The 23,634-nt window shown below is 43.3% G+C and overlaps 1 protein-coding gene across 1 annotated transcript in view; it reads left to right on the top strand.

Annotated features, from left to right (window-relative positions):
* Nucleotides 1-23,328, top strand: part of TTC9 (tetratricopeptide repeat domain 9) — a 90,055-nt gene extending 66,727 nt beyond the window's left edge. The window contains exons 2-3 of the mRNA XM_030214562.1: nt 6,601-6,783; nt 22,004-23,328. Coding sequence (XP_030070422.1) covers nt 6,601-6,783; nt 22,004-22,083 — 263 coding nt within the window. The 3' untranslated portion in view covers nt 22,084-23,328. The remainder of the gene's footprint in view (nt 1-6,600; nt 6,784-22,003) is intronic.
* Nucleotides 23,329-23,634: the final 306 nt, after the last annotated feature.

Raw genomic sequence — 23,634 nt, 5'->3', positions numbered from 1 at the left:
GTCGAATGCACTAGACATGTCCAATTGAAGTAAGATAATCTTCCTACCCATACTTAAGATTCATCTGAATTTAGATATTAATATAATGAGAACTGTTTCGGTACTGTAGTTGTAGATATATTATTGTAAGCTTCTTAGTTATTTTTGCCAAACGGTATATCAAATAAAGATGAAACTTAAGTGTAGAATTTGTTGCCAGAAGATGTGGCGAACAGTCCAAATTAAACAACCCAACACCCAAATGAAACTTAGTTGTTTTAAATATTAGAAACTTAGCAGGCTCATGTAAATTTTATAAGACCTCAGTGGTGACTTGTTTCACAAGAGCTCTCTACTCTTGACTTGCCTGCCTCTTCACAGTACTACAACATGTAGAACTTCTTTCATTTTATTCATTTATATCCAAACCTATGATATTTTTTTCAAAAACTTTTTATCATGTCACTTAAAATATAGAATCAATGCTACTTAGCTTCAGCATGGTGTAGGACCGCTAGCCGACATGTGGCATGTTTCACATTAGCTGTATCAGGATTCGGTCCATCTCTAACACATGCACACCGTGTTTATCTCAAATGTAGTGAAGGCACTTGACATAGCTGTGTTTTAAGAAGAGGTTAGATAAGGTCCTGGAGGAGAGGTCAATAAACCATTATTAGCTAGGTTGACCAAGAAAGCCACTGCCTATCTCATGGTGTAAGTAACCCTATATGGTATTTCTCATTTTCTTATGTATCGAGATTTGGCAAAGAAACAAGCAGAGAGGAAGAACCATGGCGAAGTGAGAGGAAGGGGAAGCCAGAGGATTGAGCTGTGCAAATCGGAGGCTGAAGAGAGGCACCGGAGGCCTGAGAATGGATACAATGGGTGCCCATTATGGAATGGAGGCCTACACAAATGGAAGGCCTCCATTCCATAATGGACACCCTATCTATGAGGACTGCTGTGCCATTAGTGGAGTGTGATATGACTATTTTACAAGTACCCTGAAGCATGCAGGCAATGATTATACTCAGTAAAACACATGGGGCCTGTTTACTGAGCTTTGTTAGATGTTTCGCACAGCAATTATAGTACATTGGGGCTCATTTTCAAGACAGAAAACTGTACAAAAGTTGGCATAAAGTAGCAGATGGACCTTTTTTTTCCGAAAAACGTCCAAATCGCGAATTTTGAAACTCATATTTGGGACGTTTTTCTCTTTAGTTTGTCTAAATCACAAGGAGGTGTGTTGGAGGCATGTTTTGGGTGGGACTAGGGCAGGCTTATGATTTGGAGGTTTTTCTGCAATAATGGAACATAGACAAAATGTCCATTTCAGTAACAACTAAGTGATAAAAAGGTGTTCAAACTGACCAGATGACTACTGGAGGGATGAAGGCATGACCCCTCCCCCTTTTAATTCCCCAGTGGTCACTGACCCCCCCCTTCCATCCCCATAAGAGGTGAAAGTGATAGTACATACCAGGCTCTGTGACAGTAGCAGATATAATGGGCATTCCTCTTAGAGTAACAAGCAGGTCCCTGTAATAGCCTAGTGGTCAGTGTAGAGGACTGTAGAGGAGGAGACCCAGGCCCATATCCCACTCTAACTGGTACACTTGTGGTGGAAAGTATGAGCCTTCCAAAAACCACAAAATACCTACTGTACATACTGACAGTTGCAGGCTTAATGGCTGTTATAGTTGTGTACAGTACATTTTAGCTGTTCCTGGAGGGCTCACAATACAGTATAAGGGTTTATAGTGAGATGTGTACCTGGGACCTTTTATGTGAAGTCCTCTGCAAAGCCCCCTAGACTGCCCCACTGCTCTAGTGGGATGTCTGTGTGACCAGTGTACTAGAAATCCTGCCCCCCCCCCCCCCCCCCCCCCCCATATATCCCTTTGGCTTGTTTTTCTGTATTTTTCCCTAGGGCATTCTTTTTATGGTACCAAAAGATAGACGCACAGAGCACAAAAACATCTAGAATAAGGTGATGTTTGAAACAAAAAGAGAGACTTTTTTTGATTCAAAAATCACTATGTTCACCACTCGATTTTTGGATGCTTTTAGCAAAACATCCAATATCGGACTTAGATGACGTATCAAAAATGCCCCTCCCTCCCTGTTGGTCTTGTCAGTCTGGAGTGGGTACCCTAGAACATTTGCTTCTTTCTTGTTGTAACCTACAGTCTTACTGGAGTTCGGTTTGGGATACTACCCAGAAAATATTTACGGTCCAAGACTTTCTGTCTTTTAAAATATTAATCCTTAAGGCTTTGACTCCTGGCTTGTCCATTCCTCAAAAATATGCCAAACTGTTTAACTTAATGATTTCTCTCGCTCTTCATCTGATTGCATTGCATTGGAAAAATAATCAGCTTGTTTCCTTTCATGAATGGTGGAATCTGCTGTGTTCCTATAGGCGATATGAGGAACTGGCTGCCATGAGATTGGGTCACTTCTCATCTTTCCACAAAGCATGGTCGCTGCTAGACGACTATGTATCTTGTGAAAAGAAATTAATTCTCTAAAGTATGTTGCATATACTGTTCTGTTTTACTCATATCAGCCCACTGACTTTTTTTTAAATTTTATTCTATTCCATATTATATGTTGCTGTATGTTTTCATAAATACTATGTTGTTTAAAAATTAATAAATAAAGTTAAAAAAAAAAAAGAAAAAAATGCCCCTCCCTGACTGTTAGTACATGTCATTCCTGAATTAAACAGCTAATGTGGAAAACATCATTTGGGGCAGGGGCTGCACTTTTCACCTAACACAAAGGTAGTTGCTATGTGTTAATTAAATCAGCCAATAGTGCAGAGCGGTTAATGCCACCCCGAGAAGTGTTACTGATTGTACCCCATGCTATCTGCCATGCAGTTAACACGCTGTAGCTACCTTTTCTCTGCGCTCACTTCATGGCAGCCCTCCCTTCTAGAAATGCTTGGAACAGCCTCAGCTGCAGTTTACACAGGAGTTTTGTTGCAGTTACTGCATGATAAATTTGGGAATTACCAGAATTTTCAGTTACCTCATGGAATAGGAGCAAACATGAGCAGTAGATAAATTTTAACTATGTCAAAATGTCAGGTTCTAGGAGGAAGTATCATCATTTGCTGTGTTATTCCACTTTAGAGGTTAATAAATAGAAATAAAACACACACACATAAAAGGGAAAATAAAATCATACCTTTATTGGACCAACTTAATACATTTTTTTTAAGAGCTTTCGGAGGCCAAAACCTCCTTCCTCGGTTCAGGATAGTATGAGCAAGGGATGACAATACTACAATATATAAGCGATTCATAACAGAATTCTAATGATAATCTCAAGAGGAAAACGTTAGGTAGGAGCAGAGGGAGAGATGGATGGATGATCAGAAAGTGACAAAATAGTAGAATTTGATGGTTTATAATACAATAGGAAACCCAGATCTTTAAGTTCTTTCTTGTTCTAGACAGGAAGTTTGCATTTCTTGTAGATTTGGTTTGGAACCCACAGCTCTTCAAATGACTGTTTTTTGGGCTTGTTTCAGAATTCATGTTTTTCACCTCTTGACAGAGTTCCCTAATTTAGCAGTGCATTCTTACACCCATGGAAGGCACTGAGGGGATCGGACATGAGACTAGCCATAGTAGACTGTCTCATTATGTTCAGCATTGTGTTTTACCAGTGTGGATTAGGAAAGAGAAAGTGAAGAGAACAGAGAATTTGACTGTACCTTTAATTTTCTTCAGGTATTTTATTAAAATAGTCTGCCCCAGTTATTGCTAGTCATTGGCAAACAGGCTGTATTTGAGCTTTTAATTAGCAAGGAAGTATTCCCTATTTTTTTACAAACACCTCCAGCAGGGTGATAGGAGGTGTAAGGTGTGGTAAGAGGAAAAACAGATATGATATACATGCTTTTGGCAGCCCATTTCTGTTTTAAATTAAATGGGTCTAAATAGAGCTCATTAACTTCCATGAAAATACCCAACGGCACACAGTGTAGCCTTCAACGAGTATTTGAAACAATGCATGGCCAGTGCTGGAGGCAAGGAAGGACTAGAAATAGAAAGAGCCCGCCAGATAGGAATGTTTAGATTTTGTCAAGCTAAGGAGAAGAGCAAATCTCAGTTTTTCACGCTCGGCCTGTTTGACATTCAACCCTTGCTTTCCTCTCTCCAGTGCCCAACCAGGCTATGAGCATTCCTAAAGGCAAAACACCCTAGTTCTATCCAGGATCTGTACTTTCCAGTATGGCAACAGATTATGGGGGGGGGGGGGGGGGGGGGAGGGAATTGTCTTTAGAACATATAGTTCTTATGTTCCACGGCCCAGATTATGAGATAAAAGACCTGATGTGGCATAAAGTATCTAGTTAGCCAAGGAATGTAAAATTGAGATATTTACAGTTAGGTATTTTGTGAAAGGCACAGTGAATGTGGAGACTTCTGTACAATACTTACAAGGCTTTGGGAAATACACTCGTATTGGGTGGCACGCATAGTGGGAGCAGCTTTAGACTTTTTTTTATTTCAGCTTATTGCTTTTTTATTTGAATTTATTTTATTGCATTTTTCTATGTCACTGATATGTCGTATCTGAACATTTTGGTTCACTCTTGTTTCTTTGTGACCCACTTGGAACTGTTTATGGTATTAGCAGGATCTAAGTCCAGTGTAAAGTAAAGAGTGAATTGATGCAGTCAGGGTATCCCTGGGGGCAAAGCATGGGTGGAGTGTAACATTATGCCAATGTAGGATATTGTGTATTTCTTTCCACATTCTCGTTAAAAAAGAGCCTTTGGACTAATTCATTAGGAAGACTATTCAAGAGCATTTTTGACCCCTGAAGCAGGTGGATCTCTGCCAAAACACAGCCCCGTGTTGATTCTTTTTAACTGTTGGTATTTTGGGGCCCTTTTACTAAGGTGCGGGAGAGTTAACGAGTGGGTAGCATGCGCCAAATCGGCAGTACCGGCGGGCTAGCATGTGCATCCGGCGGTAATTCTGAGTTTGGCACACGCCAAATCCCATGGTAGAAAATAATTTTCTAAAGCCAGGGGCGTTCCCGGCAGTAATCAGCAGTTGGTTACCACGCAGGTAGCGCGTGAGCCTTTACTTCTAAGTCAGTGGGTGGCAGTAAGGGCTCAGGTCATAATTAGGCATGCGGTAGTTTTAATTTCAGCACACGCCCATTTCCTGGCCCATTAAAAAAAAGCCTTTTTTCCCAGCCGCGGTAAAAAATGGCCCAGTGTGCGCCCACAATAAGCACCCACACTACCGCAGTAAAAGGACATCTTTGTTAATAAAAGAGTGTTTTTTTATACTTGACTGTTAGAAGTCCTTTGACCCACCCCTTCTCTGGTCAAGGCACCCAAACTGTGCCCATGGGTGCGCTCGGTTTCAAACTACTCTCCATCCCATTTAGGTGCTATTTTATAGAATAGCACATAGCCAGAATATTAGCAGTTGTGTGCATATGTGTACACATATATGCTGGTATTCTGCTCATTTATCTGTGCTCTTGGCATCTAAACATTGGTATCTACTTTATAGAATTAGCTCCAATTATGTTTTATGCAAATTTCTGATTTATATTCTATGTTATATCCACTTTTATGTGGATCATCTCAGAATATTTAAATTGTCAAGTACATTTTAAAGCACAGGTATAATTGTAGAATAGCATTAATAAACCACTAATAAAAATATTTCTAGCAGAGGGGATAGGCGAGTTTGTTGGAAAGGATTTGAAAATGAAGACAAGAGAAACCATATGTCAAAGTAGCTCTCCCTTTCATGTTTCAACCAAGACACTTCCCATGAACCATAGACATCTCGTGAAAGCCAGCCATACAGAACTGGTGAGGGTATTTAAAGCCAACTGAAGCCAAGGACAGATCTGTATAGACATATAGTTTAATGGATTAGTCTACTGCAGTAAACAATGTTCATCCAAACAGGGCTGGCTTAACCAGTGGACCAGGTGAAGCTCTATACCAGTGCCCCAAAATATCCAGCCTCTGACCTCACCTAGTCTATAGGTTGTCTTTTCTCCCCCCAGTCCAGTCTCTCCCTTTCTCTTCCCCCCTCCCTTCTCCTTCCCATAAGCCTGGCACTGCTCCCTCACATCTCTTATTCTCTCACAGTCCTGTAAAGTTTACATCGGTTGCAGGTGATGGCAGCAGCATGTCAGGCTGCCTTCAGCCAGCCCTGTCTTCCCTTTGCTGTGTCCTGCCTCCTCTGGTGTACTTTCCTTGCAGGTAGGGAAGACTCAGGGGCTGGCCAAAGGCAGCCTGTTATGCTGCTGCTGCCACTGCTGACAACCAGTGTAAACTCTACAGGACTACAGGGAAGTGAGAGAGGTGAGGGAGCAGTGCCAGGCCTGTGTGAAGGGGGGACAGGGGAGAGGGTACCAGAAATGATGCAGTGGGGAGGTGGCACCACCCAAGCAACTTGGCTCAAGGTGGCACTTTCCCTTGAACTAGCCCTGCGTCCACGAAACGTTAGCTAACTTTCTCACTCATCCCACAGCGCTTAGCCTGCTAGGTATCAAGAAAGATCTGATGGTAGCAACTGCTTTGTTGTTACTAATTTTGCTCTCTGTCTTTTTTTGTCACAGCATGTCTGCTCCAGGCTGAGCTAGTGAATTATGAGAGAGTTAAAGAATACTGCCTCAAAGTACTCAAGAAGGAAGGGGAGAATTTCAAGGCACTTTATCGATCTGGAGTGGCATTCTATCACCTTGGGGACTACGACAAAGCACTATACTACCTAAAAGAATCCAGGAGCCGACAGCCAACAGGTATGAGGACAAAAGCATAACTACTGGGGGCAGATATTCAAGTGAATTCAGTTGACCCACTAGGACTTTAGTCTTCACTCCCAGTCCTTGAGGGCTGCTAACAGATCAGATTTTCAGGATATCCCTGGTGAATATTGTCACATTTGGATAGAAAAAGAAAAAAAAACAACCTGTCTCTTTCAATGTGGCTAAACACCCTCAACAGTGAGGCACAGCTCTGTTGGGACTCCCAAATCAGCCCACTGTCTCTGGGTTCAGCCACTTCTCCAAAATAGTGCAAAAACTCAAGGCTGTGGAGCTGGTTCACCAAACCTTCAACTCCGACTTCTACTCCTCTATTTTATCTACTGTCCAACTCCAACTGATATTGGCTTTATATTTTTTGTATTGGATCTAAAGTACTAGTAAATACATAAGTACATAAGCATTGCCATACTGGGACAGACCGAAGGTCCATCAAACCCAGCATCCTGCTTCCAACAGTGGCCAATCCAGGTCACAAGTACCTGGTAAAGATCCCAAAACAGTACAATACATTTTATGCTGCTTATTCTAGAAAATAAGCAGTGGATTTTCCCCAAGTCCATTTTAATAATGGTCTATGGACTTTTCCTTTAGGAAGCCATTCAAACCTTTTTTTAAACCCCGCTAAGCTAACCGCTTTTACTACATTCTCTGGCAATAAAATTCCAGAGTTTAATTACACGTTGAGTGAAGAAATATTTTCTCCAATTCATTTTAAATTTACTACTTTATAGCTTCATTGCATGCCCCCTTGTCCTAGTATTTTTGGAAAGAGTAAACATGCGATTCACATCTACCCATTCCATTCCATTCCATTCAGTATTTTGTAGACGTCAATCATATCTCCCCTCATCCATCTCTTTTCCAAGCTGAAGTGCCCTAACCTCTTTTGCCTTTCTTCATATGAAAGGAGTTCCATCCCCTTTATCATGTGGTCGCTCTTCTTTAACCTTTTCCAATTCCGCTATATCTTTTTTAAGGTACGGCGACCAGAACTAAACACAGCACTCAGGTGTGGTCGCTCTATGGAGTGATACAAAGGCATTATAGTATTTTTGATCTTATTCACCATCCCTTTCCTAATAATTCCTAGCATCTTGTTTGTTTTTTTGGCCACTGCCGCACACTGAGCAGAAGATTTCAGTGTATTATCTACAATTACATCTAGATCTTTTTCTTGAGCACTAAATCCCAAGGTGGAACCTAGCATCAGGTAACTATGATTTGGATTATTCTTTCCAATGTGCATCACCTTGCATTTGTCCACATTAAATTTCATCTGCCATTTGGATGCCCAGTCTTCCAATTCCCTATGGTCTTCCTGCAATATTTCACAGTCCACACGTGTTGTAAGAGCCTTGAATAGTTTTGTATCATCTAAAAATTTAATCACCTTACTCGTCATTCTGATTTTCATATCATTTATAAATATCTTAAATAGCACCGGTCTCAATACAGATCCCTGTGGCACTCCACTTTTCACCCTCCTCCATTGAGAGAAACGACTGTTTAACCCTACCCTCTGTTTTTCTTTCCAATAACCAATTCCTAATCCACACCAGAACCTTGCCTCCTATCCCATGACTCTTTGATTTTCTCAGGAGTCTCATATGGAACTTTATCAAAAGCTTTCTGAAAATCTAGATACGCTACATCAAAAGCTCACCTTTATCGACATATTTATTCACGCCTTCAAAGAAATGAAACAAATTGGTGAGGCAAGACTTCCCTTGGCTGAACCCATGCTGACTCTGTCCCATTAAACCATATTTCTCTACCTGTAATTTTTTTCTTTATAATGGTTTCCACTATTTTGCCCAGCACCGACGTCAGGTTTACCGGTCTGTAATTTTCCAGATCACCCCTAGAACCCTTTTTAAAAATTGGCTTCACATTGGCCACCCTCCAATCTTCAGGCACTACGGACAATTTTAACGACAGGTTACATATTACTAACAGCAGATCAGCAATTTCACGCTTGAGTTCTTTGAGTACCCTTGGATGTATACCATCCAGTCCAGGTGATTTACTACTCTTTAATTTGTCAGTTTGGCTCAGTACATCTTCCAGGTTCACCGAGATTTCCTTCAGTTCCTCCGCATCATCACCCTTGAAAACCACTTCCGGTACAGGCAGATCTCTTACATCTTCTTTCGTAAAGACAGAAGCAAATAATTAATTCAGTTTCTCCGCTATGACTTTGTCCTCCCTGATCGCCCCTTTTGCTCCTTCGTGACCTAATGGTCCCACAGATTCCCTCACAGGCTTTCTGCTTCTGATGTACCTGAAGAAGTTGTTACTGTGAGTTTTAGCCTCTGTGGTAAGTTTCTCTTCATATTCTGTTTTATTAATGCTTTGCATCTGACCTGCCAGTGCTTATATTGCTTCTTATTTTCTTCATTTGGATCCTTTTTCCATTCTTTAAAGGACAATCTTTTGGCTGTAAAGTGTCTTTTGCTTCCTCTTTTAACCATGCTGGCTATCATTTTCTCTTCTTTCCACCTTTGCAAATGCGTGGAATGCATCTGAACTGGGCTTCCAAGATGGTATTTCTGAGTAATGTCCATGCCTGATGGGCATAATCGAAAGGGAAGTCCAAGTTTTGTTGAGGACGTCCTCGCAAAACGTCCCGATGAAGGGGCGGGGAAACACGTATTATTGAAACAAGATGGACGTCCATCTTTTGTTTCCATAATACGGTCAGGGACGTCCAAATCTTGAAATTTAGGTCGTCCCTAGACTTGGTCATTTCTGATTTTCAGCGATAATGGAAACAAGGACATCCATCTCAGAAACGACCAAATGAAGCCCTTTGGTCATGGGAGGAGCCAGCATTTATAGTGCACTGGTCCCCCTTACATGCTAGGACACCAACCGGGCACCCTAGGGGGCACTGCAGTGAACTTCATAAATTGCTCCCAGGAACATAGCTCCCTTACCTTGTGTGCTGAGCCCCTCAAAATCCCCCTAAACCCCACTACCCACAACTGTACAACACTACCTTAGCCCTTACTTGTGAAGGGGGGGCACCTAGATGTGGGTACAGTGGGTTTGTGGTGGGTTTTGGAGGGCTCGCTGTTTCCTCTACAAACGTAACAGGTGGAGGGGGGATGGGCCTGGGTCCGCCTGTCTGAAGTGCACTGTACCCACTAAAACTGCTCCAGGGACCTGCATACTGCTGTCACGGACCTGAGTATGACATCTGAGGCTGGCATACAGGCTGGCAAAAAATATTTTTAAAGATATTTTTTGAGGGTGGGAGGGGTTAGTGACCACTGGGGAAGTAAGGGGAGGTCATCCCCGATTTTCTTCGGTGGTCATCTGGTCATTTCTGGCACCTTTTTGTGCCTTAGTCATAGAAAAACACGACCAGGTAAAGTCATTCAAGTGCTCGTCAGGTACGCCCTTTTTTTTCCATTATGGGTCAAGGACGTCCAAGGGTTAGGCACGCCCAAGTCCTGCCTTTGCTATGCCTCTGATACGCCCCCTTGAACTTTGGCCGTCCCTGCGAAGGAAAGCAGTTGGGGACGTCCAAAATCGGCTTTCGATTATACCGATTTGGACGACCCTGTGAGAAGGACGCCCATCTTCCGATTTTGTATCGAAAGATGGGCGTTCTTCTCTTTCGAAAATGAGCCAATTAGTGTCCTAACCTTAGCAGCTGATCCATTTAGTTTCTTTTTAACCATTTTCCTCATTTTATTATAGTCGTCCTTTTGAAAATTAAATGCAGCTACAGTAGATTTCCTTTGTGGGTTCATCCCAGATAGTAGCTCAAACTTGATCATGTTATGATCACTGTTTCCCAGGTGACCCAACACCACCACCTCTTGCACTATGCCCTGCACGCCACCAAGTACCAGATCCAAAATGGTTCCCCCTCTCGTCAGTTCCTGAACCAGTTACTCCAAGAAGCAGTCATTTGTTACATCTAGAAATTTTATCTCCGTGGCTCTCCCTGATGTAACATTTATCCAGTCAAAGTCATGGTAATTGAAATCACCCATTGTTATAGTGTTGCCCAATTTGCCAGCTTTCCTAATCTCTGTAAACACTGTTCTGCCCCGGCAAACTGTAGTACAGCCTTACAAGAATATTCCTTCCCTTCACACATGGAATTTCTATCCATAATGATTCCATGCTGCTATCTGTTTCATGTTGCATGTTTATTTTATTTGACTCAATTCCCTCTTTAACATATAGTGCATCCCCTCCCCCTCCAATTTGAACCTCTCTATTATTGCGATACAATTTGATTGTCCTCTTTCCACCAAGTCTCTGCGATGCTTATTTTATGTACCTCATCATTTAGTGCTATATACTCTAACTCTCCCATCTTATTTTTTAGGCTTCTAGCATTTGTATCCAGACACTTCAAATTGTATTTTTTCCTTTAATCTACAAGCTGCTTAGAAGTTGAAGGGAATAATTTGCATCCTTTATCCTGCTTTCTCATTAAGCATACTTGGCTTACTTTCGGCATTGTTGAAACCTCTCTACTGGGATTCCCTAAATGTCCTGTTTCAATACTATCCTTCAAGGATACTCCACACCGAACCATGCGCTCCTGGTTGACTGTCGGCTTCCCCCCCCCCCCCCCCCCCCCCCCCAGTTCTAGTTTAAAGCTGCTCTACTTTTTAAAAGTTAGCACCAGCAGCCTGGTTCCATCCCAGTTAAGGTGGAGCCCATCCTTTCGGAACAGTCTCCTCCTTTCCCAGAACGTCCTATCAAATCTAAATCCCTCATCCCTGCACCATCATCTCAACCATGCATTGAGACTTCAGAGCTCTGCCTGCCTTTTGGGTCCTGCGCGTGGAATGGGCAGTATCTCTGAAAAAGCTACCCTGAAGGATCTAGCTTTCTACCTAAGAGCCTAAATTTGTCTTCCTGAACCTCTCTCCTACATTTTCCTATGTCATTGGTACCCACATGTACCAAGACAGGCGGCTTCTCCCCAGCACTATCTAAAATCCTATCTAGGTGACGCGTGAGGTCCGCCACCTTCGCACCAGGCAGGCAAGTGACCAGGCGATCCTCACGTCCACAAGCCACCCAGCTATCTACATGCCTAATGATTGAATCACCAACTACAACAGCTGTCCTAACCCTTCCCGCCTTGGCAGAAGTTCTCAGAGACATATCCTCGGTGCAAGAGGTTAGTGCATTCCCTGGTAGGCAGGTCCTGGCTACAGGAGTACGTCCTGCTTCACCAGGGTGATGCTGTCCTTCTAGGAGAATTCCCTTCACCAAAGCAGCACAGGGGCTGCCAGACTGGAGGTAGGACTTCTCTACAGCATCCCTGTAGGTCTCATCTCTGTCTCCCTCAGCTCCTCCAAGTCTGCTATTCTAGCTTCAAGAGAACGGACCCATTCTTTGACAGCTAGGAGTTCTTTGCATCGGGCACACACATATAACCGCTCACCAACTGGGAGATAATCATACATGTGATACAAGAAACTGGATAGCACCCCTCTCACTGCTGGACTGCTGTCTCCATCTTAGAATTTTTGAGTTTTTCAATAATTTAAAATTTGTATTAAGGATATTAATCTAATATAAAAAAAAGTATTTAGCTTATATGGTATAATGTGTGATTTATTTAGTGTTTTCTTCGTCTAAAGAACAAAATTACAGAGCTTATTCAAAAGCATGGATTAATGAGACAAAACCAACATGGATTTAGTGAAGGGAAATCTTGCCTTACCAATCTATTACATTTCTTTGAAGGGGTGAACAAACGTGGATAAAGGCGAGCCGGTTGATATTGTGTATCTGGATTTTCGAAAGGCGTTTAACAAAGTACCTCATGAAAGACTCCAGAAGAAATTGGAGAGTCATGAGATAGGAAGTAGTGTCCTATTGTGGATTAAAAACTGGTTAAAGGATAGAAAACAGAGAGTAGGGTTAAATGGTCAGTATTCTCAATGGAGAAGGGTAGATAGTGGAGTTCCCCAGGGGTCTGTGCTGGGACCGCTGCTTTTTAGCATATTTATAAATGATCTAGAGATGGGAATAACTAGTGAAGTAATTAAATTTCTTGACGACACAGTTATTCAAAGTTGTTAAATCACGAGAGGATTGTGAAAATTACAAGAGGACCTTACAAGACTGGGAAACTGAGCGTCTAAATGGCAGATTACGTTTAATGTTAACAAGTGCAAAGTGATGCATGTGGGAAAGAGGAACCCGAACTATAGCTACGTAGTGCAAGGTTCCACGTTAGGAGTCAATGACCAAGATAGGGATCTCGGCGTCGTTGTTGATGGCACATTGAAACCCTCTGCTCAGTGTGCTGCTGCGACTAAGAAAGCAAATAGAATGTTAGGTGTTATTAGGAAAGGAATGGAAAACAAAAGTGTGGATGTTATTATGCCTTTGTATCATATTGTGTTCAATTCTAGTCACCACATCTCAAAAAAGATATAGTGGAATTAGAAAATGTATAGAGAAGGGCGACGAAAATGATAAAGGGGATGGGACTGTTGCAGGATAATGTCTGGAAATGCCACAGATGGGATGTTCAGTTAACATTGATTTTCTTCCTTGATTTTCTCTCCTCTCATGCCATCCTCGACCCGCTTCAATCTGGTTTTCGCCCTCTACACTCGACAGAAACGGCACTCACTAAAGTCTGTAATGACCTGTTCCTTGCCAAATCCAAAGGTCACTACTCCATCCTCATCCTCCTCGACCTATCCGCCACTTTTGACACTGTCAGTCATAATTTACTTCTTGATACGCTATCCTCATTTGGGTTCCAGGGCGCTGTCCTCTCCTGGTTCTCCTCTTATCTCTCCCACCGTACCTTCAGAGAGTACACTCTCATGGATCTTCCTCCACCCCCATCCCGCTCTCTGTTGGGGTTCCTCAGGGATCTGTCCTTGGACCCCTTCTTTTTTTCAATCTACACCTCTTCCCTGGGCTCACTACTACTACTACTATTTAGCATTTCTATAGCGCTACAAGGCGTACGCAGCGCTGCACAAACATAGAAGAAAGACAGTCCCTGCTCAAAGAGCTTACAATCTAATAGACAAAAAATAAATAAAGTAAGCAAATCAAATCAATTAATGTGAACGGGAAGGAAGAGAGGAGGGTAGGTGGAGGCGAGTGGTTACAAGTGGTTACAAGTTAAAAGCAATGTTAAAGAGGTGGGCTTTCAGTCTAGATTTAAAGGTGGCCAAGGATGGGGCAAGACGTAGGGGCTCAGGAAGTTTATTCCAGGTGTAGGGTGCAGCGAGACAGAAGGCGCGAAGTCTGAAGTTGGCAGTAGTGGAGAAGGGAACAGATAAGAAGGATTTATCCATGGAGCGGAGTGCACGGGAAGGGGTGTAGGGAAGGACGAGTGTGGAGAGATACTGGGGAGCAGCAGAGTGAGTACATTTATAGGTTAGTAGAAGAAGTTTGAACAGGATGCGAAAACGGATAGGGAGCCAGTGAAGGGTCTTGAGGAGAGGGGTAGTATGAGTAAAGCGACCCTGGCGGAAGACGAGACGGGCAGCAGAGTTTTGAACCGACTGGAGAGGGGAGAGGTGACTAAGTGGGAGGCCAGCAAGAAGCAGATTGCAGTAGTCTAAACGAGAGGTGACAAGGGTGTGGATGAGGGTTTTGGTAGAGTGCTCGGAAAGAAAGGGGCGGATTTTACGGATGTTGTAAAGAAAGAAACGACAGGTCTTGGCAATCTGCTGGATATGAGCAGAGAAGGAGAGAGAAGAGTCAAAGATGACCCCAAGGTTTCGAGCTGAGGAGACAGGGAGAATGAGAGAGCCATCAACAGAAATAGAAAACGGGGGGAGCGGGGAGGTGGGTTTGGGGGGGAAAATGAGAAGCTCGGTTTTGGTCATATTTAATTTCAGGTGGTGTTGAGACATCCAGACAGCAATGTCAGACAAGCACGCTGAAACTTTGGTTTGGATGCAAGGTGAGATATCAGGGGTAGAAAGGTAGATTTGGGAGTCATCAGCATAGAGATGGTAGGAAAAGCCATGGGATGAGATTAATGAACCAAGGGAAGAAGTGTAGATAGAAAAGAGGAGGGGACAAAGAACAGAACCCTGAGGTACGCCGACAGGCAGAGGAATAGAAGTAGAAGAGGATCCACCAGAGTGAACACTAAAGGTGCGGAGGGAGAGGTAGGAAGAGAACAAGGAAAGGACAGAGCCCTGGAATCCAAGTGAGGACAGGGTATCGAGAAGTATGCTGTGATCGACAGTGTCAAAAGCAGCGGAAAGATCAAGAAGAATGAGGATGGAATATTGACCTCTGGATTTTGCCAGTAATAGGTCATTGGAGACTTTAGTAAGCGCAGTTTCGGTTGAGTGGAGAGGGCGAAAACCAGATTGTAGTGGGTCAAGAGTAGCATGTGAGGAGAGAAAATCAAGGCAGCGGCGGTGAACAGCACGCTCAAGTAATTTGGAGAGAAAAGGAAGGATCTCATCTCATGGTTTCCAATATCATCTTTATGCTGATGACACCCAGCTTTATCTCTCCACACCAAACATCACTGCGGAAACCCAGGCCAAAGTATCGGCCTGCTTATCCGACATTGCTGCCTGGATGTCCAACCGCTACCTGAAACTGAACATGGCCAAGACTGAGCTCATTGTCTTTCCACCCAAACCCACTTCTCCTCTCCCTCCACTCTCTATCTCAGTCAATAACACCCTCATCCTCCCCGTCTCATCTGCCCGCAACCTCGGAGTCATCTTCGACTCCTCCCTCTCCTTCTCTGCCCATATCCAGCAGACAGCCAAGACCTGTTGCTTCTTTCTCTACAACATCAGCAAAATTCGCCCTTTCCTCTCTGAGCACACCACCCGAACTCTCATCCACTCTCTCATTACCTCTCACCTTGACTATTGCAATCTACTCCTCACTGGCCTCCCACTTAACCATCTATCCCCACTTCAATCCGTTCAGAACTCGGCTGCGCGTCTTATGTTCCACCAAGACCGATATGCTCACATCACCCCTCTCCTCAAGTCTCTTCACTGGCTTCCGATCAGGTACCGCATACAATTCAAGCTTCTCCTACTAACTTACAAATGCACTCAATCTGCAGCCCCTCACTACCTCTCTACCCTCATCTCCCCTTACGCCCCTACCCGTAACCTCCGATCACAGGACAAATCCCTCCTCTCAGTACCCTTCTCCACCACCGCCAACTCCAGGCTCCGCCCTTTCTGCCTCGCCTCACCCTATACCTGGAATAAACTCCCTGAGCCCATACGCCAAGCCCCCTCCCTATCCATCTTCAAATCCTTACTCAAAGCCCACCTCTTCAATGTTGCTTTTGGCACCTAACCATTGTACCTCTACCTAAGAAATCTAGACTGTCCCAATTTTTGATTGACTGCACTTTTTGTCCTTCTTGTCCTTTAGATTGTAAGCTGCTTTGAGCAGGGACTGTCCTTCTTTGTTTTTTGTACAGCGCTGCGTAACCCTGGTAGCGCTCTAGAAATGTTAAATAGTATTAGTAGTAACAGCCATGCTGATGTAGGTGGCTGTTTGGATTATTTTCAGCACTGTGTGCTTGGAAATGGGAGGGAAGGGGTGGGGTGCTGGGTAGGGATTGTGACTGAACAACTTTGATCTTTTTTGGATATTTAGCTTGCTCAGAGTTATCTGAGGACTGTAGAGTGCAGTGGGGTGGGGGGAAGAATGACAAACTGTCTTGGATAAGGAGAGAGATCCTACAGGCTGTCAAATGCTGTGCTTGGCAGTTGGGATATATCCTTGGCAGAGTAGACAGCAGTAACTGGCAGACTGGACGAACTTGTTGGTCTTTTTCTATTGTCCTCTGTTGTTAAAAGAAATATAACTAGTATGCTGTTCCATACTAATTTACAGCAAACATACATTTGACCTTCTCATTGTCTAGACTGGAGTAATGCATGTCCCTACTACCTTATCCAGCATGTTTGCACATCAATCAAAAGCTCAGTGTCAATGTCTTTTATTTTAGTGAAAGAGGCACTTAAAACTATCCAAATGGAATTAGATTTTGGATTGAATTACTCACCTCTAAACCTATGCTCAAGGTGAGATGTAGTTCAAGTACTGTCAGGGCTGGCATTAGGGTGGTGCAAACAAGGGGGCCCCAAACCTTCCTAAATCTGAAGGAGATATAGCCTCTTGGCGGGCTTTGGGGGTCCCCTTCTAAATTTCTGCCCTGGGCCCCAGCATGTTTAACAGGAACCTTGAGTACAGTGGTAAGTTCCCACTTTAGAGAGGGCTTACAATCTAAGTTGATACCGAGAGCAAAGTAGGGCGTTGCACAGGGTGAGACAAACAAACGTTTCACCCATCCCTGCCCATCCCCATTGGAAGCTATCCCATACCCAATAAGAGTGGAGCAGTAGCCTAGTGGTTAGTGCAGTGGACTTTGATCAAGGGTTCAATTCCCACTGCAAATCCTTGTGACTCTGGGTAAGTCACTTAACCCTCCGTTGCCCCAGGCACAAAATAAATACCTGTATATAATATGTGAACTGCTTTGATTGTAATCCCAGAAAGGCAGTATATTGAGTCCCATCCCCACAATTAATCTCATCCATGTCAATTCTGTTATTTACTCTCTTGCAGCCCTTCATTTCCTCCCAACCCAACTGCTCCACTACCCTGCTGCCATCACCCCAAAAACTACCCCTTGCCATTGTCCCACACCTGACCCACCACCCCTCAATCTGCTCCACCCCCAAAAACTACCTCCTGCAATCCCTCCAGCCTGCAAACTGCCCCAACCCCAAAAGCTACCCCTTGCAACTGGCCCCACCTCCAAACACTACCTTCTACAAATGCTCCACCATTCTGCTTGTAGCCCTAACCCTAAAAACGACTTTTTTTTTCTTATGGAGTTGATATACTGCTTCCCTGTGGTATAATCAAAGAGGTTTACATTTTATTATATGCAGGTACTTTCTCTGTCACTAGTGGGCTCACAATCTAAGTTTTTGTACCTGGGGTAATGGAGGAGCTGCAGTAGGAATTGAACCCAGTTCTCAGTCCACTGCAGTAACCACTAACCTCCACCTCACAGCTGCCCCAGTACCCCACAAACTGCTTCCTCCCTCAACTGCCCCACCACCCCTCACTGACCTTACCCCATAAACTACCTCATCCACCACTGTCCTACCCCAAGAAACTGCCCCCACAATTGCGCTACCACCCACAAGCTGCCTTACCCCCAAAGACTACCCCTCTCATCTGACCCACCATGCTGCAGTCTATCCCACCCCCCATACCTAGCCCCTGTTAATGCTGCACCAACCCCTCCTACCCATTAACTGCTCCGCTTTCAGAAACTACCCCACAACTGTCCCACTAACTCGCATACTATCACCACTCCCAAAATCCATCCCCTCAAACTATTCTTATCCCTCAAATCTACTCCCCTCCCGCCCGCAGCTGCTCCACCGACTTACAAACTGCCCCATTTCCAGAATGTAGTCCTTCAAGTGCCCCACCACCCCACCAGTTGTTCGCACTGTGAAAAACTATTTCTCCCCCCCCCCTCCGCAACTGCCTTACTGCCCTGCAAACTCTCCCCACCAACAACAACTGCCTTATGCAAAGGGGTGTGAAAGAATTCCTTGCGCTGTGCTCTGCATACTGTCCCCACTTGTGTGATATCGAAGAGAAGAGCAGATCAGTTCTGAAAACTGTCTACTGCCAAGCATTCACTTTGCCAAGTAATCAGTGTCTGATTTGTTGTTAATGAAAACGGGCTTAATGTTTATATTGTTTTCTTGTTCTAAGTAGACATTTCATGCTGTAATCAATGTATTGACCTCCCTTCCTATTTGTTCATTCTAGTAATGTACTACTGGAAGGCAGTGGTAAAAAAAACTTGCAAATGGGAGCAGAATTCTTGGCTTGACAGTCATATCAAGAACCCCCCTTTAAAGGACAGGCTTAGGCTAGGCAGGTCCTGCTATCTGTCTTCAACTAGTGGATAGCAAGGATGGCCAAGTGACTGCAGGCATTTTCTGAGTACCCTTTTAATGCTGACTATGCACACTGTGGGACAAGTATTTGTTCTAGTCTCCATTTTTCCAGTCTTGTGATCAGACAAACAGCTGCTTAATTTGAAGGAACATTAGGTTGAGCCAGGGGTGAGAAATATATTAGAACAGTTGTTCTCAATCTCATCCTGGAGGCATACCTGACTGGTTTGGTTTCCAGGAGATAAGTAATGAATATACATGAGATCTATTTGCATATGTTGGAAAAGTTTGCAAAGAGATCTCGTGCATATTTGTTATGGCTCTCCTGAAAACCGAATCAGTCAGGTGTTCTTTAAAAACAAGGCCGAGAAGCACTGCTGTAGAATACAGATTCTTGAAGTGACACCTGTCACCCCTTCCTCATTCATTTTTTGTTTAATGAGTTCCTCTAACCTTACTATGGGGCTCATTTTCAAAGCACTTAGACTTACAAAGTTCCATAGGTTATTATGGGGCTCATTTTATGCCAAAAAGTGGCATAAAACAGTATTTAGATTTTTTTTTCTCACAAAAACATCCAAATCAGTATTTTCAAAACCTATTTTTCAGAAGTTGTTCTAGTCTGTTCAATTGCAGTGCATCAAAATCTCAAGGGGGAGCATCGTGGGCATGTTAAGGGTGGGATTTGGGCGTTCCTTGGATGTTTTTCAGCCATAATGGAACAAAACAAAACCGTCCAGGACTAAATCTAAGATGTTTTGAGCTAGACCTGTTTTTGTAATGAATAAGGCACCAAAAGGTGCCCTAAATGACCTCTGGAGGAAATCAGGAATGACCTCCCCTTACTCCCCCAGTGGTCACGGACCCCCTCCCACTCCCCAAAAAAGTGATTAAAAACATTACTTACCAGCCTCTTTGCCAGCCTCAGATGTTACACTCTGGTCCATTAGAGCAGCATACAGGTCCCTGGAGTAGTGTAGTGGTGGGTACAGTGCAGTGCACTGCAGACAGGTAGACCCAGGCCCATACCTCCTCCTACCTGTTCAAACTATACAAAATACTGCAGCATGTCTAATATTTTCAGCTTGTAAATATGATAGTTACTCCCCTGCTAATAGAACTACACTAGTTACCGATTGAGGCCAGGATTCATTTTAAGGTTTGTATAACAATTTTTAGAGTTCTGTATGGCTTTCCTTATATGTGTGAACTAATTCATTTGTGCTCTAATGAATACCAACTCAGGGATACTATTTTGCTACGTTTTCCAAATCCTAGAGGATTGAGACATAAATCTAGTTTCACTTCATGCTTTGTATCAAGCTCCCCTGATTTGGAATGCTCTTCTTCTTAGTATAAGATTGATATAAAGTTATTCTTTATTTAGAAGGTCTTTTAAAACATTTCTTTTTAAGAAATTTTTACTAATGACAACTTATTGGGGCTGATATTCAGACTACAGAAAGAAGCCTAGCTAACTTCTGTGGTCGGCAGTCAGTCCGGATTTTGATTTATTAATTTGATATAGCGTGGATATTGAATGTCGGGCCATTTCCAGTGACCGGCATTGAATATCTGGTTTATTTTTGACCAGTTTAATATTGCACGATACAGCCAGTTATTTTCTAGCCGCTGACAGAGAATATTCAGCGGGGGTCAGCGGGGTATAGCCGGCTATCCTCCGCTGAATATCGCCAAATAGCTGGTTAAGTGCCATTTAACTGGCCAGGTGCCAGCCCTGGCTGGTTAAATGGTTTTGAATATCGGGAGGATTGTTTTTTTTATTGGTTGTACTTTTGATTGTACAATTTGCCGGGGATTGTCTGTCTTTCTTCTCTTGCTGTAATCCGCATAGAACTTGAAAGGTGTTTGTGCAATATAAGTCAATTAGTAATGTAACCATAGGACATCTAACAACAATAGCAGTATTTCCAATTTATCCCCCTCTCCCCCCCCCCCCCCCCCCCCCCCCCACACACATATAACTCTTTTGCTGTTTTTATTATTATTATTTGCAGTCAGAGATTCCGAATGGACCGTACAGGTCTTTATCTGCCGTCATTTACTATGTTACTATATGTTTACTATGTTTTTACTATATATGTTTTTTTAATACCCAGCAGGACCTGCTTTATCTGATTATCACAACACTTCTTGTTGGGTAGACTGGATGGACCGTACAGGTCTTTTTCTGCCGTCATCTACTATGTTATGTTACTATATGTCAGACCGCTGAGTCATCAGCCTTAGGCCTGGCAGTAGGTCCAAAATATCCTAACAGATAAATAATCTTGTTTCTTAAAGCACAATATCATTGCAAAAATTATAATCTGTTATTAAAAAGTATTGAATTGTAAACTAAGAGGTCAGTATTCAGCCAGCAGCGGTGAGCGTTTTGCTAGCCACAGGCTTCAGCATTGAAAATTTGGTTTATGCTGTGCCAGCTAAAACATGGCCAATTAAGTTGATATTCAGAACTTAGGGGTCCTTTTACTAAGGTGCACTGAAAAATGGCCTGCGGTAATGTAGACGCGTGTTTTGGGCGTGTGCAGAATCATTTGTCAGCGCACCTGCAAAAAATGTCTTTTTTTAAATTTTTGCCAAAAATGGACATGTGACAAAATGAAAATTTCCGTGCGTCCGTTTTGGGCCTGACCTTACCGCCAGCCATTGACCTAGCGGTAAAGTCTTACACAGTAACCAGGCGGTAATGACCCACACGCGTCAAATGCCATTTGGCGCATGTCCGAAAATAAATTTTTGAACACTTATATCGGACATGCGCAGAAAATGAAATTACCGCAAGAGACATGTGGTAGGCGGGTGGTAACTCCATTTTGGCATGCATTGGGTGCGCGTAGTCACTTCCGCGGCTTTGTAAAAGGGCCCCTTAACCAGCTATGGGTTACCATATAAAGATAGGACTGTGTTTTATGTGGTTTCATTTATGTGACTATCATAGCCGGTTTAAGTGCTGTATATCGGCACTTAAGCAGCCAAGTACAGACTCCACCCCCGGAAACACCCCCAAAATATCCAGCTTTCACTTAGGTGCGAACCAGTCATTTTCAGCGGCGATAACCAATCAAGTGCCACTAAAAATGAACGGATAGCCCCGAACAAGCGATTTAACCGGTCAGCAGTCGTTTCTGGCTGGTTATATCGTTTTCAATATCAGCCAGCAAAATCTTAGAACCTTGTGTGCCCGATTTGTCTTTCTTTTTTATTATGATGATTTATTTCAACTCCAGATACCAACGTCGTCCGATATATTCAGCTGGCAGAGATGAAGCTCAGCAGATGTTCCCAGAAAGAAAAAGAAGCACCGTGAAACAGGAGCTCGTGAATCTCCACAGGTTTGATTTCTTGATGCTGATTAGCGGGGATGTCCTTCGTCCACACCCTTGGCACCACCCAGACCCCACCCTGTGCCCTTCCTTTCATTAAGACTGAAAAGAGTTTGGATGTTGCCTGCACAATTACCAACCCACCCTGGTCCTAGAGAGGCGGCCACCTTCCAGATCCTTCTTTGGGGCAGTGGTGGCAATTTGATGGAAGCTCTGATACTTAATTTGGGGACACTCTTAGACTGACTTCTTTTACTTCTGCTTGAAATGTACGTTTAGGGGCTGCAGTACAAGCAAAGATGGATTCTTATTTACAAAAAAAAAAAAATTATACTTCTAAAAGTACGAATCTTCTTCTCTGGACATTTGTTTTTGGATTCAAAGGAAATGGACATATCGGGGACACCTTTCTCCCATTATTTGTACTGTAATTAACACGGTAGAAGCACATACAGAATACTGCAGATTGAAAGAGAGACAAATCTCTCTCTGTGTATAGGGAGAAAAGGCAAACCCTCATGTATCTTGTTGAAGGAGGTTTGGGGTTTTGGAGCTTTGATTGTAAATGACTGAACAGTTTCCCATAAACCTCTTCTGCCCTGGTCCTGCAGAATTTCATACTCTGATCCTTGAGAGCCACAGAGAGGTCTGGTTTTAACCCATAACAAAACTATGTAAAATGACCATAAAGCAGAGCTTCTGTGTCATGAGTAGTCATAGCAGAGATCCTAAAAACCAGACCCATTTGTAGTACTCAAGGACTTGAGTTTCAGACCTTGTAAAAGATTTCCTGTAGTGTTTGCTTCTCAGCATCCCATTTCCTTTTTCCAGCTATTCACATGCTCTTTGTCCTTTCTTCCTTTTTCTTCCCTAAACCTGTTTTTGACTGCTTAATCCCCACATGGTTTTAAACTAATTTTAAATTCACAAGACAGGAAAAAGTGGTATCCCTAAAAGGAACCATCATTGTCAGTCATGAGGCAAATTGTTCTTTTACAACAGAAGGAAAATTCCTCTGTTAGATGGTACCCATAAGATCCCCTGCTTCCATATACATAATGTAAGAAAACTCTTTTAGGCTTTCTCTTTATCCATCTCCAACTGGGTGTAATTTGAGGTGGGATGGGGGAGGCAGGTGCCCTCCCAAAGTAAGCTGACGAAGTACACTTATGCTCTAGGACAGGAGTGGGCAACCTCAGTCCTCAAGGGCCGCAACTCAGTCAGGTTTTCAGGATTTCCCCAATGAATATGCATGAGATCTGTTTGTATACAGTGGAGGCAGTGCATTCAAATAGATCTCATGCATATTCTTTGGGGAAATCCTGAAAACCTGACTGGGTTGCGACCCTCGTGGACCGAGGTTCCCCACCCCTGCTGTAGGATAAGGGAGCCATTAACTGCAGCTTGTTTTACTTTTCACATTGAGTATCTCCCCTTTGGCCAGTAGAAGTCTGCTTCCTATTCATTTCTTATTTCCATGGCAACTACATGATGTAGACCTAGCCCTCCCTCCTTGCAGGTGTCCTGACTACCCC

Source organism: Microcaecilia unicolor, chromosome 9, assembly GCF_901765095.1.
Source record: "Microcaecilia unicolor chromosome 9, aMicUni1.1, whole genome shotgun sequence".
Lineage (NCBI taxonomy): Eukaryota > Metazoa > Chordata > Amphibia > Gymnophiona > Siphonopidae > Microcaecilia > Microcaecilia unicolor.
The sequence above is the reverse complement of the archived record's forward strand: the minus strand, read 5'-3'. Positions and strand labels throughout refer to the sequence as shown.